Genomic DNA, 24,172 nt, shown 5'->3' on the forward strand with positions numbered 1-24,172 from the left:
ATCCATCCACTTTTTCATTCACCTATGCTTCCATCCATCAATCTTTCCATCTACCCACCTACATACCATCCATCCACCCAACACCCACCATCCGTGTATCCATCCATCCCTTCCTTCCATCCTTCCATATCCTCTTTCATCCATCTATTCACGTATCCATCCATTTTTCCTTTTTTCCTTCCGTCCATCCATGCATCCATCTGTCTGTCGATGCAAATCTCCTATCAACTGTCTACCTAGCTATTTATCACGTCTATTACCAATCTGTATCTATCTACGTACCCACGTATTTGTCTAAACAAGTAAAAACAAACATGTATCCATGCTGTACACACATATAATCCGTTGGCTCTGTTTCTCTGGTGAACCCTGACTGATACAGCTTCTTTGAGACCAGAGCCCAAGAAAATGTCACTCTCCTATGGGCACCTGGGTGGGTCAGTCGCTTAAGCGTCTGACTTCAGCTCAGTCACGATCTCATGATCTCTTGGTCCGTGGGTTCGAGCCCTGCATCGGGCTCTGTGCTGACAGGTCAGAGCCTGGAGCCTGCTTCCGATTGTGTGTCCCCCTCTGTCTCTGTCCCTCCCCTGCTCTCACTCTCTCTCTTCCTCAAAATAAACATTATAAAAAAAAAATTAAAAAAAAAAAAAAAGAGGACGCCTGGGTGGCTCAGTCAGTTAAGCGTCTGGCTTGGGCTCAGGTCATGATCTCCTAGTTCATGAGTTCAACCCCTGCATCAGGCTCTGTGCTGACAGCTTGGAGCCTGGAGCCTGCTTCGGATTCTGTGTCTCCCTCTCTCTGCCCCTCCCTTGCTCTCACTCTGTCTCTCTGTGTCTCAAAAATAAATAAACGTTAAAAACCGCAAACAAGAGCCCGACTCTTGATTTCAGCTTAGGTCATGATCCCACGGTTCATGAGATCGAACCCTGTGTCGGCTCTGTGCGGACAGTGTGGAACCTGTTTGGGATTCTCTCGCTCCCTCTGTCTCTGTCCCTCCCCTGCTTGTGCTCTCTCCGTCTCTCTGTCAAATAAATACAGATTTGTTTTAAAAACCACTCTTCTGAAAGACACATACCCACACACACAGTTGTGTGTTTCCTTTCCCTCATCCTGTACTCCTTACCGTCAATGAAAAGCCACATTCTGAGGGCGGAAGGATAGATGGTCGGGCCTTCCCTGCCCTGGCCCAGAAGCCACCTTCACTGGATGACTTCCTTCCAGCTGCAAAGATTCTCATCAGGAGACTTCGCACGTCCCCTTACCTGTGTCTGTCTTCTCCAGTAATCCCAGGGCCACGCAGACATCCAGGAGCCGTCCAGTTCCACACACAGAGGCGTTAATTTTGCGTGCAACATCCACCGCCTTCAGGGGGCCTTCCTCTTTCAGTACATCAAACACCTTCAGTTTGCAAGCCGTGAACAGAGCCTGTCCGTTAAAAACAAGAACAGCGAGACTTACGACGTGACTTGTGCAGTCAGTGCCTTTCGCTCCCACAGACCCAAAAGTTGGAGGCCACAGCTATGAAAACTATTTAACTTGTGCATGGAAGCTTCTTCTCCAGAGAACACTGCATGCAGCAGGGCTCGCACAAGACAAAAGCACATCAGTGAATATCAAGGAGAAAAACTGTCCCACGGGAGAAAATCCAATGTGTTCGTATGTGGGGCTGAACTGTGTTCCCCCCCAAGATCGATCTGTTGAAGCCCTACGTCCCAGGACCTCAGGACGTGGCTGGATTTGGAGACAGACATGCCTGTCCTCACGAGCAGAGGGTGTATGCAGCTCAGGACCCATGCTCACGCGGGTAATGCAAAAACCTTCTTCGCGCGCGGGGTGTGTCTGCTCTTCCAAAGGCCTCAGAACTAAGAACATTTAAGTGTGAAAGCAAAGGCACTGCGGTTCTTCGTCTCGATCAGGCGTGTGGGGCCTTCTGTGGACAGACAGGGGTCTCACCCACCATCACCTGTACCCCCACCCGGCCACGCAGAAACCTTCTTCGACAAGTGACGCCACCGCATGAAGGGCCCGACGATGCTGGCTTGTTTCTAGAACTCTCACGATGCACTGGCAACGTGACATGTGCTCCCTGAGTCCCTACGGCCCCGTGGCTGGGTCAGCTGACCGCCGGGAGACCTTTCTGCGAGAGCAATGGAACAGGTACGTGGAAGGAAACACGGGAAGGTGGGTAGACGGACAAAGGGGTGGATGTTAGATCAGCAGACAGGTGGACAGTTTGAAGGCAGCTACGCAGGTGGACAGGTAATCGGTGAGGGACGCTGCGAGGCTACGTGCGGGGGTAGGTGGCTGGGTGGACAGACCACAGAGGGACACGGGTAGGTGCCGGGACCTCGGCACAGCTGCACCACGTGGGGACACCGTGCGCATGGTTATTCCCGGGGGACTTAGGTATTTTGGGCACAGCACAGCAGAACCACCTCTCCCTCCTGACCCCAGAACTTCTCTCCTGGCGAGGCCGTCACAGGCGCGTGGCCGGGGCTGGAGCGGGGAGGGGCAGTCCCCAGTCCCACACCCACATCCCCACCTCTCCTCCAGCTGCAGACGTGGAGCCCCGCCCAGCCCACGCAGGGCTGTCGCTCGGAAGCCGCTGGAAGGGCCGGCCATGTGGGGCAGCGAGAGGGGGGTGGAGACGAAGGGCACAGCCGGGCGGGTGTGCGCGGGCGCCCACGGGAGCGTAGGGACGGCTGTGGCCAGCCCTGTCCTCGGCAGATACGGTGCAGGGTGGCCGGGCAGGCTTCTGCCCCCTGCGCTGGCCCAGTGGGCACGGGCAGCCGGCTGTTTCTCGGGCGGCGTGTGATCGCGCACGCAGGAAGGAAACAGAGGCCGCGGCTACGGGCACCTGCTGGCCATGGGCACCCAGCCAGCCCGCGGGCACCCAGCCAGCCTGCGGGTTCCCACCCCGTCTGGGACACTCTCCGGCTGGGCCAGCTGCCTCGGACCCAAAGGCCACAGCGGGAGGAACCCACAGATCCCTCCGGGCAGGGGGTGACCTCCCACCCAGCCTGGGGGGTGGCCCAGCACCTGGGCTCGTCTCCCGGGCCGGGAGAGGTCGGTCAGGGGTGCACCGCCGGCCCCAGTGGGGTCCTGTGAAGCTCACCTTCAAACACCCCAGACGCCGCGTCCCAGAGGGACACAGGCCCCGCCCTCACAGCCCCGAGCAGAAGTCCCACATTCCAGGCAGGACGAGCAGACCGGCAGGTCAGGTCACACGCTCTCGGACCCAGAGGTCACCAGCTCTGTGTCGAGCCACTGACTGAAGGCAGAAAACCGCTGGGGACACTGCAATGGGCTGAATAGGGGCCCCAAAACATACGCTGAAGTCTGAACCCCAAAACCTGGGAAGGGGACCGAATTTGGATACAAAGTCTCTGCAAACGTGAGTAAGTGAAGGATGTGAGATGAGCCCATCCTGGATCAGGGTGGCCCTAGGACAACGGCAGGGGTCCTTGTAAGAGACAGAAGACGACACACAGACACACAGGAGAAGCCACGGGAAGGCGGAGGCGGAGACGGGAAGGACGTGACCACCAGTCCAGGGACATCAGGAAACCAGAAGGTGCAAGAGTCAGGAAGGACCGTCCCCCGGAGCCTCTGGAGGCAGCACAGCCCCGCCTGGATCTCAGCGGCTTTGCCCCTCCTGGATCTCAGTGGCCCTGCCCCTCCTGGATCTCAGTGGCCCTGCCCCTCCTGGATCTCAGTGGTCCTGCCCCTCCTGGATCTCAGTGGCCCTGCCCCGCCTGGATCTCAGTGGTCCTGCCCCTCCTGGATCTCAGTGGCCCTGCCCCGCCTGGATCTCAGTGGTCCTGCCCCTCCTGGATCTCAGCAGCCCTTGCCTGCCTGGATCTCAGCGGTCCTGCCCCTCTTGGATCTCAGTGGCCCTGCCCTGCCTGAGTCTCAGTGGCCCTGCCCCCCTGGATCTCAGCGGCCCTGCCCTGCCTGGATCTCAGCGGCCCTGCCCTGCCTGGATCTCAGCGGCCCTGCCTCTCCTGGATCTCAGCGGCCCTGCCCTGCCTGGATCTCAGTGGTCCTGCCCCTCCTGGATCTCAGTGGCCCTGACCCTCCTGGGTCTCAGTGGTCCTGCCTTGCCTGGATCTCAGTGACCCTGACCCTCCTGGGTCTCAGTGGCCCTGTCCTGCCTGGATCTCACTGGTCTTGCCTGGATCTCAGCAGCCCTGCCCCTCCTGGATCTCAGCGGCCCTGCCCTGCCTGGATCTCAGTGGTCCTGCCCCTCCTGGATCTCAGTGGCCCTGACCCTCCTGGGTCTCAGTGGTCCTGCCTTGCCTGGATCTCAGTGACCCTGACCCTCCTGGGTCTCAGTGGCCCTGTCCTGCCTGGATCTCACTGGTCTTGCCTGGATCTCAGTGGTCCTGCCCCTCCTGGGTCTCAGCGGCCCTGCCCCTCCTGGATCTCAGACTATCGTCTCCAGAGCTGGGAGAGGACACACCCTGGGGTTTTAAGCAGTCAGGGTGGCGTCCTTCAGCACTGCCTGCCCAGGACACTCAGACCAGTACCTTGGATGCTTTAAAGCCGTCTATGAGGTCTAGAAGGTCCGATGGGAAGGGGGGCGGGTTCTCCACCAGCCCATTCGTGTCTGGGCCCTGGGGGCCAGCAGGAGCCTGTCCGGTGTGACCGTCAACCCCTGCCCTGCTGGGGCCGCAGCCCTCGTCACCCTGAGCAGCGTCGCTCGCGATCTCGAAGGTGTCCACGGCGGGGATGGACTCGTGCTTGACCCGCTGCACGTCCTCGCGGCGGGGCGGGCAGTACAGCTCCACTAGCTTCTTGCAGAAGTGGTTCAGCGGGAAGCCCACGACATTGAGGAAGTCCCCACGGACGCACTCCACCAGCATGCCGCCCAGGGCCTGGATCCCGTAGCCGCCGGCCTTGTCCCTGCGCGGGGAGGAAGGAGGCAGACCGGGGCGGGAGGGAGACACAGAGAAGGCGGAATGCGAGGGCTGCTCGGTAGTCCCGGGGGGGGGTGGGAAGCGCAGGGAGTACCCCGACCCCGGCCGTGCTCTTGTCCACATCTGCACCGCTGGCCCAGGAGCCTCTGTGGACGCCTCCTTAGGGACAGAGGATGGGCCTTCAAAGACCCCTTCCTGGACCCCCGACTGGGCACGGTCGTGGTTTCCATCCGACCCTCCCTCCTCTGCCTCCCGGGCCCCAGGCTCCCAAAAGGACACAAGGTTTTGGTTCTGGGCGCCCCCAGCGATGAGACCTCTCCCCCACACCTGCATGCATGCACCTGTCCCTGGCCCGGCCCCGTTCCGGGGTGACGGGGGAGCAGAAGGGGGAGCAGGCGTGTTAACATGTGTGGCCTCCCAGTCCCGTGACAGCAGCACAGGGCGAAGGGCCTGACTGTCTCTCCCACTTTGAGTTGTTTCCTCATCCACTGTCCTGGAACCGGGCAGGTCACCTCCTCAGCCCGGCCCTGCTCGCACTCCTGGGCCCAGCCCCCATGGTAAATCAGGACGATAAGCGCACCACCGTGGACTGGATGTCTGTGTCCCCCCAGAATTCGTAGGGTGAGCTCTAACCCCCAAGGGGACGGTGTTACGAGCTGGGGCCTCCGGGAGGGGGTCCGGTCGCGAGGCTGCAGCCGCCGTGCCGGGATCAGGGTCCCGGTGAGACCCCGTGTACACTCACATGGGCTCCCCGCTGTCGATGTACTCCCACAGAAGGTCCTCGGACAGCTCCGAGAACTTCACCGTGGTCTCCTCGTGGAACTCGCACACGTCCATATCCAGCTGGCCATCTGCAACACAGAAGGGCGGGGCAGGTCAGGGCACGGGGCGGGCACACGGCCGGGCGCCTGCGGTAAATCCGCCCCCCCGGCCTGGGGATAGACAACTCGGGCAGGAACAGCTAGTGGAGAGGCGGGAACGGTGAACGGGGGGGAAAAGAAAGCTACAAGATCAGGGGAGGAGACCCAGGCCGGTGGGGGGCTCAGGTGTCCCTGTAGGGAACTGAACTTCAGGGTGGCCTCCAGGCCTCGGTGGGAGGTGAGAAACGCGCCAGGCACAGCCCAGCGGGCACCCTCCGCCAAGCGGGTTACACAGCGAGTCCTCAGCATTTTGGTGCTTAAAACAGATTTGTTCTGATGTTTATTTATTCGCGAGAGAGAGACAGAGCACGAGCAGGGGGAGGAGCAGAGAGAGGGAGACAGAATCCGAAGCGGGATCCAGGCCCTGAGCTGTCCGCACAGAGCCCGACGTGGGGCTCGAACGCACAGACCGCGAGACCATGACCTGAGCCAGAGTCGGACGCTGAACCGACTGAGCCCCCCAGGCGCCCCCGTGTTCCTAGGATTTCAGGTTGCACAGCCAAGGCCCTGCCCCTTCTGGACTAAAGGCGGCACCTGTGTGGGTCGTGCTGGTCGGGGCACCCCGCCTCTCACAGGTGCTCAGCGGGAAGCGAACCGAGGCCTGAGGCAGCCCAGACTTTGGCGGGCAGGAGGCGGGGGGAGGGCCCGGGGCGGCAGGACGCCCGGCTCCTCCCGCGGTGGCCCCGGGCCTGGGGAGGCAGCAGGTACCTTCGCTGCAGCAGTGGATGATGGCGACGCCCGTGAACACGCTGTGCTCCTTCCCGTTCAACCTGCAACGGACGACCCACATGCAGTGTGTCCACGGGGGGCGTGCGGGACAGCATGTTCCCTGCCACCCGCTCTTCGGAGGGTCTGTGCGCGTCCCTGCGGCACGGGGATGCCAGCCCACGGACACGGCAGGGCCCGGGCGCGGAGACACCCTCAGACGCGTGGTGGGCGGTGCTCGGCACGGAGGAACGCTGCCTGCCGGCCCGCTGTGCGCCTGCGCGCCGCCCGCCTTCCTGTCTGCGCGCCTCCCGGCCTGCGCGCCTGCGCACCTGCCGGCCTCCCCGCCTGCGCGCCTGCGCGCCTGTCTCCCTGCGCGCCTGTCCACCTGCCTCGACTATCAACCAGCCCGCCTGCCCGCCTTCCAGTCTGTGCGCCTCCCTGCCTGTGCCCCTGCCCACCTGCCCACCTGCGCACCTGCGCGGACTATCAACCTGCCCGCCTGTCCACCCACCGTCTGCCCCGAGACCCTGTCCCCCTAGGGGGCGTGAGCACCGCGTTAAGTGCGAGGCTGCGTCCTCTGATCTCACCCAAAAGAGTGGCCGGGAAGGCCCAGCACGGACCCCACTCAGGGCGCGACCCAGGTACCTGGCTGGGACGTAACCCTGCCCCAGGCGGAGACGGCAGACCCCACCCTGGACCCTAACCCTGCCCTGGGACCCACGACAGCGGAGCTGACCCCACCCCACCTCAGACCTTGACCCCGCCCAAGGTCCTGACCCCGCCCCAGGCTGTATCTGAGGCAAGGCTGCTTCCGAGGAGGACAGTCCGGGACCCACCTGGAGAGCATCCTGTACGCGTCTTGCTTGTCCGCTGGCTTCTCCAGAATCAGCCCCCCGATCGTCTGCAAGAGAACCAGGGCGGGGGGCGCTCACTGTCCCCAAGCCGGATCTGTGGAAGCCGCGATGTCCACACCTTGATTTCAGTCACCGAGGGCACACAAACCAAACTGGAGGCCAGAAAAGGGCCCCGAGGGGGACTCACCACGATGGTGTCCGCTCCGATGACGACGTCGGGGGCCCGGAGGTCTTTCTGGAAGAAATGCAAACTCAGCTTCGGAGATCACGCCCGTGTGTCTTATGCAAATACGCTGGCGGTGAGACGGGTGGTACTTTGGCAAGGAAGATGTGGGTGTCCTCGGTGTCCCCAGCAAGGACACGAGGGTGGCCCCAGGAGGCCTGCCCTGCAGGGCTCAGGACGTGTGGGGGGCTGTAGCCTGGAGGTGCTCTGTGGTCACATGATGGGGACAGCACCTGCCGGCTCCCTCCCTGACACCTGAGGGACAGCACTGCAAACATCAGTGTCCAGTCCCATGGGCTCTGACTCCCTCAGGGCAGGGGGCCGTTGCAGGAGAGGTGGGTTAGGGCCCCAAGTCCTCCCCAAGCTATGCTGAATTAAAGACAAAGCTGGTTTGGGGGCACCTGGGTGGCTCAGTCAGTTAAGCATCCGACTTCGGCTGAGGTCATGATCTCACAGTAGGTGAGTTCAAGCCCCACATCAGGCTCTGTGCTGACAGCTCAGAGCCTGGAGCCTCGTTCGGATCCTCTGTCTCCCTCTCTGTCTGTCCCTTACCCGCTCGTGCTCTCTCTCAAAAATAAATAAACAATAAAAAAATTAAAAAAAAAAAAAAGGAAAAAACTGGTTTTTCGAACTGCTCAATGTGATTTGAGAAAAAAGTTCTCCGGACAATAAAATAAATCCAAGTGGAAAATTCAGACTTGGGGCTGAACGCACACATCTGAAGTCTGTATAGAACGTTGAACTTAGGTTAAACTTAACATATTAACCTTTCCACTGCTGAAAACCAATCAGCCGATACTGCTTTATTTATACCAATGGTTGTTATACGGCACTGGGCACAAAGCACTTCCTATAGGACATTAGTGGCAACAGTATATTATTTTAATACAAAGCAATGGATAATCTACATTAGTTCTGTATCATAAGTGATACTGTTGCAAAATAGGAGTTAATGATGCTATTATTTTAATTACAACAGTATCTGCATATAACGTAGAATCTACGCTCCATAGACAAGCTCTGTTAAATAGTGTGTCATAAATGATGCTGTTAGGTTCGTTACAATAGCATATTACACAGTAAGACACAGAAACAGACAAAGTGTGTTCATTCTTTGTTGTAAATGATATCACCACACTAACTGAAATTCTGGCCTACATGCTAGCATATGATAATAAGCAACCTGTATTGATTCTTTACCGTCAGTGACGCTCCTCTGTTAACGACAATTATGGAGGCTCATAGCAAGGACACGGCCACAGTGATTGTAACAGCATGCGACACAGTAACCCTGAGCCATGGGTAGGCTGTTGGGGTTGCATACGGTAGACGGCACTGATCCGTGACATGTACGTTTAAAGCGGCAAAGTCCCATCCTCCCAAGAGAACAGGGAAGAAAGCAGAAGCAGGGCCCCCTTGCCTGGTGCATCCTGGAGGCCACCTCCAAGGCCTTCTGCTTCGCTGTTTCGATGGCGTAAGCATAAGGGGTGGGGAAGGCGGCTTTATCGAGCTTCTCTTTGAACCTGGACGGGACCACCTCGAACCTGAGACCCTGGAACAGGAGGAAGAGGGGGTCTGGAGGGTTTGCGGGAAGAGGGAAGGCGTCTGAGCAGAATGAGCTGGTTTCCCAGGAAACACGGCCTTCCCCCACGTGCCCTGTGTCTCCCTCACACCTCGTCACTGACCGCTGATGCGCAGCCAAGGCCTGGAGAGGAGGCTGGCGGGGGCCCCGGCGGACCGGCCTGAAGGCACAGGTACCCGCGGCGGCCACACAGAGCCCGGCAGGACAGTTGGGTGGGGTCTCCAGCTCTGAGGGGTCAAAGGGCTCCCAGAGTGTCACGGAGGCCAGGACATCACGCCCACGGGTGCACGAACAGCTGAAACCATACCGCCCGCGCACAGGGCCACAAAGGGCGGACCTGTGAGGGAAGACGGCTGCTTTACCGTTGTCCCCAAACCCGTGTGCACGGGCAAGGCAGGCCCCAGTGGGGAGCCACTTGGGTAGAGAGTGACCCCCCCCCCCCAGAGTCGTGTGGGGACAGAAATGTGGGCCTGGAACACAGAGGGTGTTTCCAACCCCACAGGCACCTTCCTGCACAGCTCCAGAATGGCTCTCCTCATCCTGACCCTAACTCTCTAAAGGCCCCCCTTGCAGCTGACCTCCTACACCCCCATGTCCCCTGGACCGCCCTGTGAGCCTTCCTTTGGTCTGTACCCCCCACAACCCTCCTCGGGAGGTACAGTGAGCACCCCTCACTCTGTACCTTCCCCGACCCAGGCCTCTGCCTGCCTCTGGGCTGTGTACCTGCCCCTATCTCCGTACCCCCTTGGCCAGCACGCCACTAGGCCACTAGACCTGGCCTGAAGACTCCGGTCCCAGATCACACAGACCCCCACTATCCTGAGTCACTAGGACCCTGAGTCATTACGCCGTGCCCCAAAGACCTCCAGTCTGCAGACCCCAGCTCCCAGCCCAGAGTCACTGGTCACTGCACCCCGGTCACCAGGGCCTCTGTCACTAGGGCTCCAGGGTCACCAGGCCCCTCACTACCTGGCCCTTGGTCACCAGGCCCTGGTCACCAGACACCCCCGGGGTCACCAAACCACACCCTCAGGTCACCAGGTCCCTGGTCACCAGACCACCTGGCACCAGGCCCTCGGTCACCAGACTCCCGGGAAAACCAGGTCCCCAGCGCCAGGCCCCTCCCTGCCATGACCGCCCCCATCCCAGACCCTGAGGTCACTAGGTCCCTGGTCACACAGGTCCCCAGCACCAGCACCAGAAGCCCCAGTCATCAGACCCCCCCCCTCCCCGGCCCCGGCACCCCAGGTCACCAGAACCCCGGCCCCAGGCCCCTATCAAGCCCCCCCAATACCCAGCTCCCATTGCCAGGCCCCGTTACCAGGACTCCAAGCACCAGGCCTCCAGGTCTCTAGACCTCCGGCCGCAGGCCCACCTGCCCCAGGTCTCCCGGCCGCATGCCCTAGGTCACTAGGTCCCCTGCCCCAGGCCCCCGCTCCAGGCCCCCCCCGCCCCAGGAGACCCGGTCACCTGCCCGGAGCAGACCCCAGCCACAGGCCCGGCGCGGCCGCTCACCGCTTGGCTGAGGATCTCCCGGCGGCGCGGGGAGGCGCTGGCCAACACCACGCGCTTGTGCAGCAGCTTCCCGATCACAGGGCTCAGAACCATGGCACCGCGACCCCCGCCACCCCCGCGCCCGGCCCCAGACCGCGAGCACAGATCCGGATCCGGATGCCCGAGCCGCACGCTCGGGGACTAATGGAACCCCGCCCCCCAAGGCCCCGCCCAGTCCCGCCGGATCCCCGCCCCTTCACCCAGATCCCGCCCTATCCGCCCAGGCCCACCGGAGCCCCGCCCCGTCCGCCCAGGCCCTCCGGAGCCCTGCCCCACACCCCAGATCCCGCCCCATCCGCTCAGATCCCGCCCCATCCGCCCAGACCCGCCGGAGCCCCGCCCCGCCCCCCCAGATCCCGCCCCATCCGCCTAGGCCCGCCGGAGCCACGCCCCCCACCCAGATCCCGCCCCGTCCGCCTAGGCCCGCCGGAGCCGCCCCCCCCCCAGATCCCGCCCCATCCGCCCAGGCCCGCCGGAGCCACGCCCCCCACCCAGATCCCGCCCCGTCCGCCTAGGCCCGCCGGAGCCGCCCCCCCCCCAGATCCCGCCCCATCCGCCCAGGCCCGCCGGAGCCACGCCCCTCCACCCAGATCCCTCCCCGTCCGCCTAGGCCCGCCGGAGCCGCCCCCCACCCAGATCCCGCCCCATCCGCCCAGGCCCGCCGGAGCCACGCCCCCCACCCAGATCCCGCCCCGTCCGCCTAGGCCCGCCAGAGCCCGCTCTTTCCACCCAGATCCCGCCCCAGCCGCCCAGACCCGCCGGAGCCCCGCCCCACCCCCAGATCCCTCCCCTTCCGCCCAGGCATGCCGGAGCCCCGCCCCTCCCTCCCAAGTCCAGTCCCCTGGCGGCGTGTACCCTGCGCGCCAACACACGCAAGCAGGTGCGCCCGCGGGGGTGTGGTTGCGGGCGGGCTTCGGGAGCGCGAAGTCGCGGGGCCCCTGTGGAGCCGGGGATTTGGGGGCCGGGGAGGAGGAGATGGGGGTCCCTGGGAGGTGATGGAGGGGCGCGGAGATGGGGGGGTCTCCCTCGAGCGCCCCTGGGGCGCGGAAACGGGGGCTTCCTGGGAAGTGGCCGAGGGGCGCGGAGTCGGGGTCCCGGGAGGCGGTGGAGGGGCGCGGAGAGGGGGGTCCCGGGAGGCGGTGGAGGGGCAGAGATAGGGGTTCTCCTGGAGGGGGGCAGAATAGCCCTCGGTTGAGAACCACTGCCGCATACAGATACACAGGTAAGCAGACAGACAGACAGACAGACACGGTCTCTCCTGAGGTGAGGCTTCCCAGCCGCAGCAGTTCTGACTTCTGGGGCTGGGTGATTCGTTGCACGATCCTCAGAAGCATCCCCAGTTTCCGCCACTAGATGGCAGGATCTTCCTCCCGAGTTGTGACAACCCAAATTCTCCCCTGAACGTGGCCGGGGTTTCCCCGGGCACCGAATAGCCCCTTGGTTGAGGATCCTGACCACAGCTTAGATCGATAGATGACCGATCGATAGGTAGATAGAGTCCCTCTTGTGAGGTCCGGGGTTCTCAGCCTCAGCACTACTGACACGTGGGGCTGGATGACCCTGTGGGGTGGGGCGCTCTGTGCGCGGTAGGGTGTGGGGCAGCGTGTCTGGTCTCCACCCCGCACACGCCAGGAGCGCCCCCCTCACCGTCGTGACCTCCAGAAGTGTCCCCAGACGAATATACCCAGGTGCATCTAAGCCAATACCCCCTGTCCCGTCCTCCCTGACCCCCTGTGCCTGTCCATCCCAGGCCCACCCCAGACCCTTCCACGGAGCCTCTCTTGGTTAGGGTCACCAGAGGGCTGGCCCCCACCAGCCAGCCCCTCGATGGCCATTCTGATTGCCTGCTAGCCTCGCCCGGGACAGCCGACCCCAAACATCCCAAGCACTTTAAAAAATTTTTTTAATGTTGATTTATTTATTTTTAGGAGAGAGAGAGAGAGAGAGGGAGACAGAATCCCAAGCAGGCTCCGTGCGGTGAGCACAGAGCCCGACGTGGGGCTTGAACCCACGAGCCGTGAGATCATGACCTGAGCCAAAGCCGGGAGTTGGATGCTTAACCGACTGAACCGCCTAGGCGCCCGGTCACGTTCTTTGGAAGTCAGCTCCTGATAGGTTCACCTTTCTGTTCCGCTCAACACACCATCATTTCTACGCACAAGTGCCAGCAAAGGCACACGTACACGGAAGTGTGCGCTGCTGGGTGGGCCTGGCCACACGTGAAGTCAGGGGGTGGGCCGTGGGCCGTAGGCAGCAGTGGGCAGGCCCGGCTGGGCTCTCGCGGGTGCAGGCTCGGGCTCCGGGGGCAGGTTCACTTGCAAACTCAGGGTCTCCCACTCACCAGCGCTGGGACCCGGGGCCAGTCCCTCCACGTCTGTGGGCCTCAGTGTCTCCTCTGCAAAATGGGCGCGGCACCTACCTTGTTGTAGCCAGATGAGGGACTCTTGCAGGGGACAGACGGGGGACCCGTGGTGTGGGGTTTATCCTATGACCGTTCCTGGCTGTTTGGGCCTTATCTGTGAGCCCCAGAAACTAGGATGCTCATTACACAGCCTACCGTCATCAGGGGCCCCTCTCCCTGTGTCTTCACTGGTGTTTACGCCCACACTGGCGGTATGGTCAGGGCACTAAACAGTCCCACCTTTAGTGAGGACGCCTGGGTGGCTCAGTCGGTTAAGCATCTGACCCTTGATCTCAGCTCAGGTCATGAGCTCGCGGCTGTGGGTTCGAGCCCTGTGTCGGGCTCTGGGCTGACAGCATGGAACCTGCTTCGGATTCTCTCTCTCTCTCTCTCTCTCTCTCTCCTCCGCTCACTCTCTGTGTCTCTCAAAAATAAATAAACTTAAAAAAAAACGAAAAAATGAATCTCACTGGCTTTACGGAATCACACGGATTTCCAAAGACAGCTCAGACATGAAAAGAAAAAAAAAACAATAATAAATAATAATAAAGTAAAAGCCGAGGCCAAACGTTCAAGCTTTCCAGCGAACAGCCAGTCTGAACCTTTCTTGGGGCTTGAGGTCAAAATCTGCCACGACTCACGTGATGGGCACGGGGTGGTCACCCTGTCCATGGAACGAGGAGGGAAGAGTAGTGATAGTCCCCCGCGCGTGAGCCCCCCAAGAACACTGTGGTGAGAAAGTCAGCACTGCAGCCCCCCACGTGCCCTGTGACCCCACTGATGTGGCAATAGCAGAAAAACAAGTCCACGGAGGCAGAAAGCGTATCCAGCTGGCCGTAGGGGTGGACGGGGAACAAAGGGCATCGGGCGTCTGGGGCCGTGCAAACGTCCTGTGGCTGCGCTGCCGTGTTTGGGGACACCTTTAGCTCACGCGTACTAAACACCGGGCGAATTCCGTGGCCTCAATGATGCCTTGATACATGCTTAAACACGGTGCAGGTGGTACATGTTATGTTGCCGGTTTCATTTTATCGCAATTTAAAAAATCGGAAGGAAAAAAACAAAAAGCCGGGGTGGGAACGTTTGTCTCTTCCATAGCATGCAATTCCAGCGGATATGGTTTCCAGGGTTCAGTGATACACTGGGCAGAAATCAAGGTCTTTGTGTGACATTTGCCAATATACCTCATTTTTTGTACAGATATTTTTAAATGTGCTCAAAGGAAAGAGAATTCTAGAATGGGGCCCCATATTCTGTTCACCCAGCTTCAACCATTGTGAGCGACCTGCATTTTCCTGTTTTTCTTCGAGGCCCCCAAATTTGTATGATGCCCACGTGCACACATGTGCATTATATATGTATGTGTGCGTGCACGTGTGTGCATGCACGCATGTATGTGTGTGTACATGGGTGGGTGCCTGCACACATGTGTACATGTTCATGCATTGTGCGTCTATGCGTACATGTATGTGCATGTATGTGTGCATACATGGGTGGGTGCCTGTACACGTGTGTGCATGTATGTGCGTGTGTGCATTATGTGAGCATACATGGGTGGGTGCCTGCACGCGTGTGTACATGTGTGTGCATATGTATGCTTGCACATGCGTGTGCGTGTATGTACGTGTATGTGCATGGGTGGGTGTCTGCATGTGTGTGCATGTGTATGTATACACGTATGTGTGTACATGTGCACATGTGGGTACGTGTGCATGCGTGCATGTACGTGTGCGTGTGGGTACGTGTGCACATGTGGGTACATGTGCGTGCACGTGTGTGTATGTGGGTACCTGTGCATGAGTGCGTGCATGTACGTGTGCGTGTGTGCATGTACGTGTGCGTGTGTGCATGTGGATACCTGTGCGTGCGTGCATGTACATGTGTGCATGTGGGTACGCGTGCGTGCATCTACGTGTGTGTGTGTGCATGTGGGTACGTGCGTGTGCGTGTGTGCATGTGGGTACGTGTGCATGAGTGCGTGCATGTATGTGTGCGTGTGTGCATGTACATGTGTGCGTGTGGGTACGCGTGCGTGCATCTACGTGTGCGTATGTATGTGTGCGTGTGTGCATGTGGGTACGTGCGTGTGCGTGTGTGCATGTGGGTACGTGTGCATGCGTGGGAGCATGTACATGTGCGTGTGTGCATATGGGTACACGTGCGTGCGTGTATGTGTGCGTGCGTACGTGTGTGTGCGTGTACGTGTGTGCATGTGGGTACGTGTGCATGCGTGAGAGCATGCACATGTACGTGTGTGCATGTGGGTACACGTGCGTGCGTGTATGCGTGTGTGTACATGTGTGTGTGCATGTGGATACCTGTGCGTGTGTGCATGTACACGTGTGCATGTGGGTACGCGTGCGTGCATCTACGTGTGTGTATGTATGTGTGCATGTGTGCGTGTGGGTGTGTGCGTGTGTGCATGTGGGTACGTGTGCATGCGTGGGAGCATGTACATGTGCGTGTGTGCATATGGGTATACGTGCGTGCGTGTATGTGTGCGTGTGTACATGTACGCGTACGTGTGTGCATGTGGGTATGTGTGCGTGCGTGCATGTGCATGTGGGTATGCGTGCGTACATCTACATGCGCGTATGTACGTGTGTGTGTGTGCATGTGGGTATGTGTGCGTGCGTGCATGTGCATGTGGGTATGCGTGCGTACATCTACATGCGCGTATGTACGTGTGCGTGTGTGCATGTGGGTATGTGTGCATGAGTGCATGCATGTACATGTACCTCCCCTGGTATTTTACGTCCAACAGCAAACATTGTATCATCACACGCACGGATATTTGCACACACACCTCTTACACAAAAATATTTCTTTTAAAATCCCCGTCTTCGGCGCCAAAAACCCTGACTTCACGCCACGCGCCCTCCGTGTCGCGCTGCCCGGATTCAGCCTCAGGCTCCCAAGTAACCTGACTCCACCACGGGAGGAAGATCCCGGGGTCTGGCCGGAGGGGAACGTGCGGTTCAGAGAGAGGGCGCATGTCTGGAAAGCAGGGGTCTCAGGGGCCAGAGAGAGAAACGTACTCACCTTCTGCACGGGGTGGGGGGGGTGGGATTTGGGTCGGTGTCCAGGGTCTCACGTCTCAGCGCACCGGTGCCCCCCCCCCCCCGTGCGCCAGGACCTCAGTGTTGGGGTCACAGCTTTACAGACATTTCTCATCCGCGCGTGCGCACAGGTGTGTGATATTTTTATTCGATACTTAACGGGAACAGGGTGCGCGTCTGGGGCGCACACAGACACAGCACACGTGGTCCGAGGTGCGTTTGTTGCTTGAACCCCCGGAGTCACCGGAGGGCTACAGGGCCCGACATCCTGTGGACGAGGATATTATGCAGACGGGCTTCCTCCGCGTTCAAGGTGTGCAGCTGTCACAGGCCCCCGTGGTTTGAGGTTTTCACAGCTTTTCCGCATGAGACTCACCGAGGCCCACGCCCAGCACGTGGGTGGGGGCGTCTCTCTGGCTCAGGACTTCCGACCCTCGATGCTGCCGCCTCGACGTTGCTTTCTAGCCTTCGGGTTTGGGACAGTCGGGAAGGGCGGGGGTCGTGGCTCCTTCTCTGGAGAATCCGGGTCTCTAACGCCCGCCTTCTTGGACTCACCTTAGCCCCCTGCCCCCCCACCCAAGTGAACCTTTAGCCAGATAAGTCTCCAGGGGTCGCTCTGAAGGCTCCCCGTGGGGGCTCTGAGCCCTCTGCACACAGCTGGGCAGTGAGGCCCGATTGGCTCAGACACTGTCCCCCCGGCAGGGACGTCCCAGCTGCAAGACGGTGGACGAGGACTGTGCCCGATGCCGGCCTGGGCTGGAGGGTGTCGACGGGACCCCAGGGCTGCCTCTCGGGTCCCAAGGACGAGGGTCACGGGCTCACCCGGCTCTCCACCTGCAGGTGCCTGTGCCCCCCAGCACGTCCCCAAGTTGGGAACGTGGGTTTGAGCCGAGGACCACGCGCAGGGGGCGGGGCCCGGAGGCTTTGGAGGCCGGAATCAGCGCCCACAGTTTACCAGCTAAGCTCCGGGGCCACAGCCCCTCACAGGGAGCCAGGATTCTGATTCCACGTGGGATCCAGGCCTTCTGGGATCCACTGATCCTCCGGGATCACAGTGCTCTCACCTTGTCCGCGTGGGAGGCCTATTCCAGAATTAAAATCGGGGGCACAGTGTGCAGAAAGGCGTTGGTGGCGTGGGAAATCTCTGCTGCTGTGGCATTGGGGACTGTCCGGGCGGCTCTGTGCGCAGCATTCGCACTGGGAATCGCCAGGGCCGACCCTGGGGGAGCCCAGAGCCCTGCGTGCCACGGGACTGGGACCCAAAGAGCAGGTTCCCTGCAATTACCCACCTGGAGGACGAGGTTTAGATGGGCCTCCAATTTCAGAGTGACACCAATGGGGTGTGTCATGGGGCAGTTGTCACACACTGGGGACTTAAAACCACAGGGATTGATCCCTGCTAGCTCTGGACACCCGAGTCTGAGGTCCAGGAGGGGTAGAACCACTGAGATCCAGGCAGGGCAGGGTCTCTGAGATCCAGGAGGGGCAGGACCGCTGAGATCCAGGCAGGGCTGCTGAGATCCAGGCAGGGCGGGACCACTGAGGGGCAGGACCACTGAGATCCAGGAGGGCAAGGCTAGTGAGATCCAGGCAGGGCAGGACCACTGAGATCCAGGCAGGGCAGGGCCACTGAGATCCAGGCAGGGCAGGGCCACTGAGATCCAGGAGGGGCAGGACTGCTGAGACCCAGGCAGGGAAAGGCCACTGAGATCCAGGCAGCGCAGGACCAGTGAGATCCAGGCAGGGCAGGGCCACTGAGATCCAGGCAGGGAAGGACCACTGAGATCCAGGAGGGGCAGGGTCTCTGAGACCCAGGAGGGGCAGGGCCGCTGAGATCCAGGCAGGGCAGGGTCTCTGAGACCCAGGAGGGGCAGGACCACTGAGATCCAGGCAGGGCAGGGCCGCTGAGATCCAGGCAGGGCAGGGCCGCTGAGATCCAGGCAGGGAAGGACCACTGAGATCCAGGAGGGGCAGGGTCTCTGAGACCCAGGAGGGGCAGGGCCGCTGAGATCCAGGCAGGGCAGGGCCGCTGAGATCCAGGCAGGGCAGGGCCGCTGAGATCCAGGCAGGGAAGGACCACTGAGATCCAGGAGGGGCAGGGTCTCTGAGACCCAGGAGGGGCAGGGCTGCTGAGATCCAGGCAGGGCAGGGCCACTGAGATCCAGGAGGGGCAGGACTGCTGAGACCCAGGCAGGGAAAGGCCACTGAGATCCAGGCAGGGCAGGGCTTCTGAGATCCAGGCAGGTCAGGGCCGCTGAGATCCAGGGGGAGCAGGGCCACTGAGACCCAGGCAGGGCAGGGCCGCTGAGATCCAGGCAGGGGAGGGTCGTGCTCCCTCCAGAGGCTCCAGAGGAGGGTCCTTCCTGCCTCTTCCAGCCTCCGGGGTTCCAGGCGTCCCTGGGCCTGTGGCTGCGTCCCTCCCGTCTCTGCCTCTGTCTTCACGGGGCTTCTCCTCTGTGTCTCTGTCTCTCTTTTGTCTCTTACAAGGACACGTGCCATTGGATTGATGGCCATCCCGATCTGAGAGGTCACATTGTGCGCTTGCGTGGATGTGGGTTTGGGGGGACATTGTTCCCTCCAGGACAGCCGTGTCTGCTTTTCTCCCAAAGCAGTGACGGCAGCAGCAGGTGCTCCCAGAGCCCTCGGACGGCAGCTGCCAGTCTCCATCTGTGCCAAACCTACAGTGGGGACGCTGCCTGCCCCCCAGCCATCCCAGCCTGAGGGTCCCTGAGCCCAACGCCGTGCATCCCAGTGTGATGCACGAAATAGCAGGCAGTGCTGTTCCAGACGGATCCCCGGCTGCAGGAAACCCACTGTTTTGGCATCCCGGACTCCCCAGGGACAGGGGTCCTCGTCTTCCCGGAGCGGCACATATGTTGGGGCTGCTACTGCTGCGTCCTGGGCTCAGGAAGGGACGGGCACAGAGGGGACTTGGTGTGCTCCTTCTGCAGGCTTGTGTGCTCGGTGGTCTTGTCCAGGGCCCAGGCACCACGGGGCGCCAGGGCTCAGGTCAGGTGCACGAGGCCACCTCACAGCCTGGGAGGGCTTGCACGTGGCTCAGGGGCTCTAGGCTGGCACCAGGAGGCGGAGGATCGGCAGGAGGGCACCTGGGGGGAGGCCGCACCCTGGAGCCCGTCAGGGAGCCCCACGGTAGCTGCGGGCCCACGTCGTCCTTCCCAAAACTCGGCCTCCGCAGCTTCTCATGGAGCTGGAGACCCTCAAGCCTTGTGTGTGTGGGGGGGTGGGGGGGCTGAACCACACCTCCTGGATGGATGTCCTTCCCGTCTGGACATTGCGACTTGTAGGATGTGAGCCTCGAGGAAACAGAGTGACCAAATCACTTGTAAGCTGTCGTGGTGGCTCCTGGGGGCAGCAGGTCAAATGGGGGGGAGGGGTCCTGTGGGCTCCCGGGGCACCGAGCCCAAAGGGGCCTGTGCCTGGTGGTCTGGGTGAATCCCAGAACGCACGGTGACCCAGGGTGGGCTGGACAAAAAGCACCAGGCTGTGCCAGGCTGGGGAATAGCAGGTGCCACGGGCGACCCCAGCACGAGGCACAGAGAACACGGCAGGTGGATGTTGGGGCTCCAGAGGGACTCTGGTGGGCTGGCTGAGCTCGTGGTCAGCTTGGGTCCCCGTCCTGAGGAGCGGAGCCCAGTGCGTCCTGCACGCTGAGTCCTGTGTCATTAAGCCGTGGGGTGTTCCATGCCGGTGCCCCGTTTTAGGACGTGCGCTCCTGGGGACCCTCTCCATGCGCCACGGCGGCGGAGGCGCAGCGGTTCTCACGGGGAAGGCCGGTGCGCGCCGTCCCCCAGCCGTTCTGTCCCAGTGGCCCGTTTTAGGACGTGCGCTCCTGGGGACCGTCTCCATGCGCCACGGCGGCGGAGGCGCAGCGGTTCTCACGGGGGAAAGCCGGTGCGCGCCGTCCCCCAGCCGTTCTGTCCCAGTGGCCCGTTTTAGGACGTGCGCTCCTGGGGACCCTCTCCATGCGCCACGGCGGCGGAGGCGCAGCGGTTCGCACGGGGGAAAGCTGGTGCGCGCCGTCCCCCAGCCGTTCTGTCCCAGTGGCCCGTTTTAGGACGTGCGCTCCTGGGGACCCTCTCCATGCGCCATGGCTGCGGACGCGCAGCGGTTCTCACGGGGAAGGCCGGTGCGCGCCGTCCCCCAGCCGTTCTGTCCCAGTGGCCCGTTTTAGGACGTGCGCTCCTGGGGACCCTCTCCATGCGCCACGGCGGCGGAGGCGCAGCGGTTCGCACGGGGGAAAGCCGGTGCGCGCCGTCCCCCAGCCGTTCTGTCCCAGTGGCCCGTTTTAGGACGTGCGCTCCTGGGGACCCTCTCCATGCGCCACGGCGGCGGAGGCGCAGCGGTTCGCACGGGGGAAAGCCGGTGCGCGCCGTCCCCCAGCCGTTCTGTCCCAGTGGCCCGTTTTAGGACGTGCGCTCCTGGGGACCCTCTCCATGCGCCATGGCCGCGGACGCGCAGCCGTTCTCACGGGGAAGGCCGGTGCGCGCCGTCCCCCAGCCGTTCTGTCCCGGTGGCCCGTTTTAGGACGTGCGCTCCTGGGGACCCTCTCCATGCGCCACGGCGGCGGAGGCGCAGCGGTTCTCACGGGGAAGGCCGGTGCGCGCCGTCCCCCAGACGTTCTGTCCCAGTGGCCCGTTTTAGGACGTGCGCTCCTGGGGACCCTCTCCACACGCCACGGCCATGGACGCGCAGCGGTTCCCATGCGTGAAGGCCCGTGGGAGCCGTCCCACCAGCCGTCCCCGGGGGTTGGGGGGGGCGGGGTGCCCGGCTCAGAACACGCTCTCCTGCCTCCTGAGCGAGGGCCTCCCTGCCTCCTCCAGCCCCTCGTGGCCGCTGGACATGGAGCGCGCCGACAGCGTCCGGGCGGAGAACACGCTGTCGGAGCGCGCGTGGCGGCAGCCGGCGGGGAGGCGCCCGTAGCCCAAGTAGAGCCGCAGGCGCAGCTGGAACTCGCGGGACGCGAAGTAGTACACGAAGGGGTCCAGGCAGTTGTTGACGCAGCTGAGGCACAGGGTCAGCTTGTACACGTGGTAGTAGGTCCTGCCCAGGAACAGGCGGTTGACCACGTGCACCAGCAGCACGAAGTTGTTGGGCGCGAAGCAGGTGACGAAGGCCAGCAGCACCACGGCGGCCAGCGCCACGGCGCGGCGCCGCTGCCCCCGGCTGTGCGGCTCGCGGGCGCGCAGCAGCGTCAGGATGGTGGCCGTGTAGCAGGCCACGGTGACCAGGAAGGGGATGAGGAACAGCACGACGAACAGCGTGAAGAGGAACATGGCCCACATGGCCACGCTGGGCAGCATGGTGGACTTGAGCACGTCGAAGCAGGTGACGATGCCCAGCGCCTCGACGGTGTAGGTGAGGTCGGTGCGCGCCAGCGGGGACAGGGCGGCCAGCAGCAGCAGCCACAGCCCGGCGCACGCGGCCACGGCGTAGCGGCGCCGGCGCCAGCGCGCGGACGCCAGCGGGTACACCACGCCCAGGAAGCGCTCCACGCTGATGCACGTCATGGTCAGGATGGACGAGTACATGTTGGCGTAGAAGGCCACGGTGACGGCGTTGCACAGCAGCTCGCCGAACACCCAGTGGTTGCCGTTGCAGTGATAGTAGATCTGGAAGGGCAGCACGCTGGCCAGCATCAGGTCCGTGACGCTCAGGTTGATCATGAAGATGACGGACGGGGACGTGGGCCCGATGTGGCAGCACAGCACCCAGAGCGAGAACAGGTTTCCGGGGATGCTGACCAGCGCCACCAGCGAGTAGACCACGGGCAGGACCACGGCGATGGTCGGGTCCCGCAGCATGAGGATTGTGGCGTTGTCCGGGCCGCTCACGTTCATGTCCATTCTGGCGGGCGCGGGCGGGGCTGGAAGGCAAGACGCAGGGGGGGTGGGTGGGGGGCGCACCACGGGGCCCAGCCCTGCCTGTCCCCGCCTCCCCTTCCTGCCGCCCGCCCCTGTCCCCGCATCTCAGGTCTTCAAGCCTGCCCTCGTCCCCAGTGTAGACTAAATCCTGCAAAGCTGCATCACACGCAGAAGCGCGCCCCTCCCCCGCCCCCCGCCAGGTTCGCCAGGTCCCCGCACACCCGGCCCTTACAAAGGTACCAAGTGGCTAACCTGGTTTCCAGCTGCAAAAGAGTCTCTCCGGGGTGGGGGCGGGGCCTGGAAGGGGAGCTCTCCCTTCCCCCACTCCTGGAGAGGTCCTGTGTGTCCCTGGCTGCCCTGCCCGGCCACACGGGGTCGCTGTGCCGCCAGCATTGATGTGTCCCAGCAGGCGCGTTACCGTCGCCCTGTGCCCGGTCCCCTGCCGTCTTCTGCCCACAATGCCTTGTCCCTGGGCACCCCAGCTGTTCTCAGTCTGGTCTGTCTGTCACGTATCTATGCATCTATGTATCTGCTGACCTACCTACGGTCTAATCTATGTATACGTCTACGTATCTATCTGTCGTCTACCTATCTGTCTGTCTGTCCATGTCTGGCCCCTTGTGTGTGTTTCTCCGGAGAGGCCCTGACTTACCCAGGGATGATGGCCTCCTGCCCAGGTGTCTCACGGGGGCTGGGGGACAGTTCCTAGCTGCTCATCATGTTTGTGCTGACTCTCATGTGAAGAGACTATGGGACGGGCACGTGTGGTCCTCATAGGCCGCCCCCCCACCAGGGCAGCGTGGTTGGCTAGGCCGCATGTCCAGCCTCCGACCTCTGTCCCCACACGTGTGCAGACGCCGGGCCAGGAGGCTGGTCCTTGTCAGGAGAGAGGGGCTGTTCCTGTGGGACGAGGACGGGGTCCCCTCTGATGCCGCATTTGGCCCCAGGACCCCACGTGCTGTGTGTACCCCTCCTGCCCCCCCCCGGGGCCTCTGCAATCAGGGCAGGACCCCACGTGCTGTGTGTACCCCCCCCCGCCCCCCGGGGCCTCTGCAATCAGGGCGCCTGCCCCCTTCCTCGGGACCTCCTTCCTCCACTCACATCAAGGTCACACAGCTCCCGCCTTCCCCCAACGGCTTCCTGTTTGCTCTCACACAGACATTTTCTCTGATAAAGTGGTTACCGAGTCCCCTTTTAATCCCCGCTGCTCTGGGCGTCTGCACGGCCCGTCCCCACATACTAGTTTCCATCACAGCATGTTTGCAACGGGCAGCCGGCACGTTGGGGCCTGGCACACACAGTGGGTACACAGCCCAGGGGATCAGAGACAGGCTTCAGGTCGAGGCCCTGCTGCCGGGCTCACCGGGACTTGGGCAGGTCCCCCATGCCGCCCGCCCGGTGCTCCCCGAGGTCTGACGGACAGGCTTGGAGCTCCTCACGGAGGAGAACGAGGGATCTGAGTCGCAGACACCCGTGCACGGGCACTGGGACCCTGGAAACCCAGCCCCCTCCGTCAGCTGCTTTGGCCGTGAGGTTTCACCGCCTGACGGAGAGCGGCGTGAGGACGGGGCACCGTGCTGCCCTCCCCGGGACAGCCGCGAGTGTGGAAAGCCGGCGGACGAGGCGGGTCTGAGCAAACCTTCCCCCGCTCACGGAACTCCAGTCGTGAGCGTGGGTTTCTTCCGCTGACTTCCGATCCCGACCTCTTCCGCCCCCACGGAGGGATGGATGCTCAACGTCACACGGAATCTTCCCGTAAAGCATTCTGAAGATGCGTCCTGGAACCCCCAAGTTTCCTCGGAGGTGTGGGGCCCTGTGCAAGCTGAGGGCAGAGGCCTCCCCAGAACCCGTCTAGGCTGGTGCCTGGATCTCGGGCGTCCAGCCTCCGGAACCATGAGAAATGGATGTCTGTTGCCAAAGCCGCCCCGTCTCTGGGATTCGGTGCCAGCAGCCCGAGCTAAGCCAGACATTATACTGATGGCCTCAGGCCGTTGCGACAGGCACCGCTCCCACTGTGATTGCAGTGAGGTCCTGTGATCCCGGAGTCACCGTGACCCGCCCTCACCGTGG

General features: G+C 62.1%; 2 protein-coding genes across 11 annotated transcripts in view; both read right to left on the bottom strand.

Annotated features, from left to right (window-relative positions):
- Nucleotides 1–24,172, bottom strand: part of ASMTL (acetylserotonin O-methyltransferase like) — a 72,508-nt gene that overhangs the window by 14,080 nt on the left and 34,256 nt on the right. For 2 of the 7 annotated variants that reach the window (XR_006961419.1, XM_047075824.1), the window contains exons 1-8: nucleotides 10,722–10,874; nucleotides 9,045–9,176; nucleotides 7,589–7,636; nucleotides 7,384–7,448; nucleotides 6,548–6,609; nucleotides 5,662–5,770; nucleotides 4,530–4,905; nucleotides 1,263–1,425 (exon numbers count right to left, since the gene is read on the bottom strand). Coding sequence is in view for 6 of the 7 variants with exons in the window: in XM_047075824.1 (XP_046931780.1) it covers nucleotides 1,263–1,425; nucleotides 4,530–4,905; nucleotides 5,662–5,770; nucleotides 6,548–6,609; nucleotides 7,384–7,448; nucleotides 7,589–7,636; nucleotides 9,045–9,176; nucleotides 10,722–10,814 (1,048 nt within the window). In the remaining variant the exon portion in view is untranslated. The other 5 variants (XM_047075826.1, XM_047075823.1, XM_047075825.1 and 2 more) reach the window with 5 other exon arrangements.
- The window catches only part of P2RY8 (P2Y receptor family member 8), a 39,903-nt gene continuing 34,255 nt past the window's right edge, over nucleotides 18,525–24,172 (bottom strand). For 3 of the 4 annotated variants that reach the window (XM_047075829.1, XM_047075832.1, XM_047075830.1), the window contains exon 2: nucleotides 18,525–22,104. In XM_047075829.1, the coding sequence (XP_046931785.1) occupies nucleotides 21,011–22,084 (1,074 nt within the window). In that variant the 5' untranslated portion in view covers nucleotides 22,085–22,104 and the 3' untranslated portion in view covers nucleotides 18,525–21,010. Of the gene's footprint in view, nucleotides 22,105–22,754; nucleotides 23,008–24,172 lie in introns of those variants that run through there. The other variant, XM_047075831.1, reaches the window with a different exon arrangement.

Source organism: Lynx rufus, unplaced genomic scaffold (assembly GCF_022079265.1).
Source record: "Lynx rufus isolate CCGP_SWC_20201006 ecotype Redwood Valley unplaced genomic scaffold, mLynRuf1.p SCAF_14, whole genome shotgun sequence".
Taxonomy (NCBI): domain Eukaryota; kingdom Metazoa; phylum Chordata; class Mammalia; order Carnivora; family Felidae; genus Lynx; species Lynx rufus.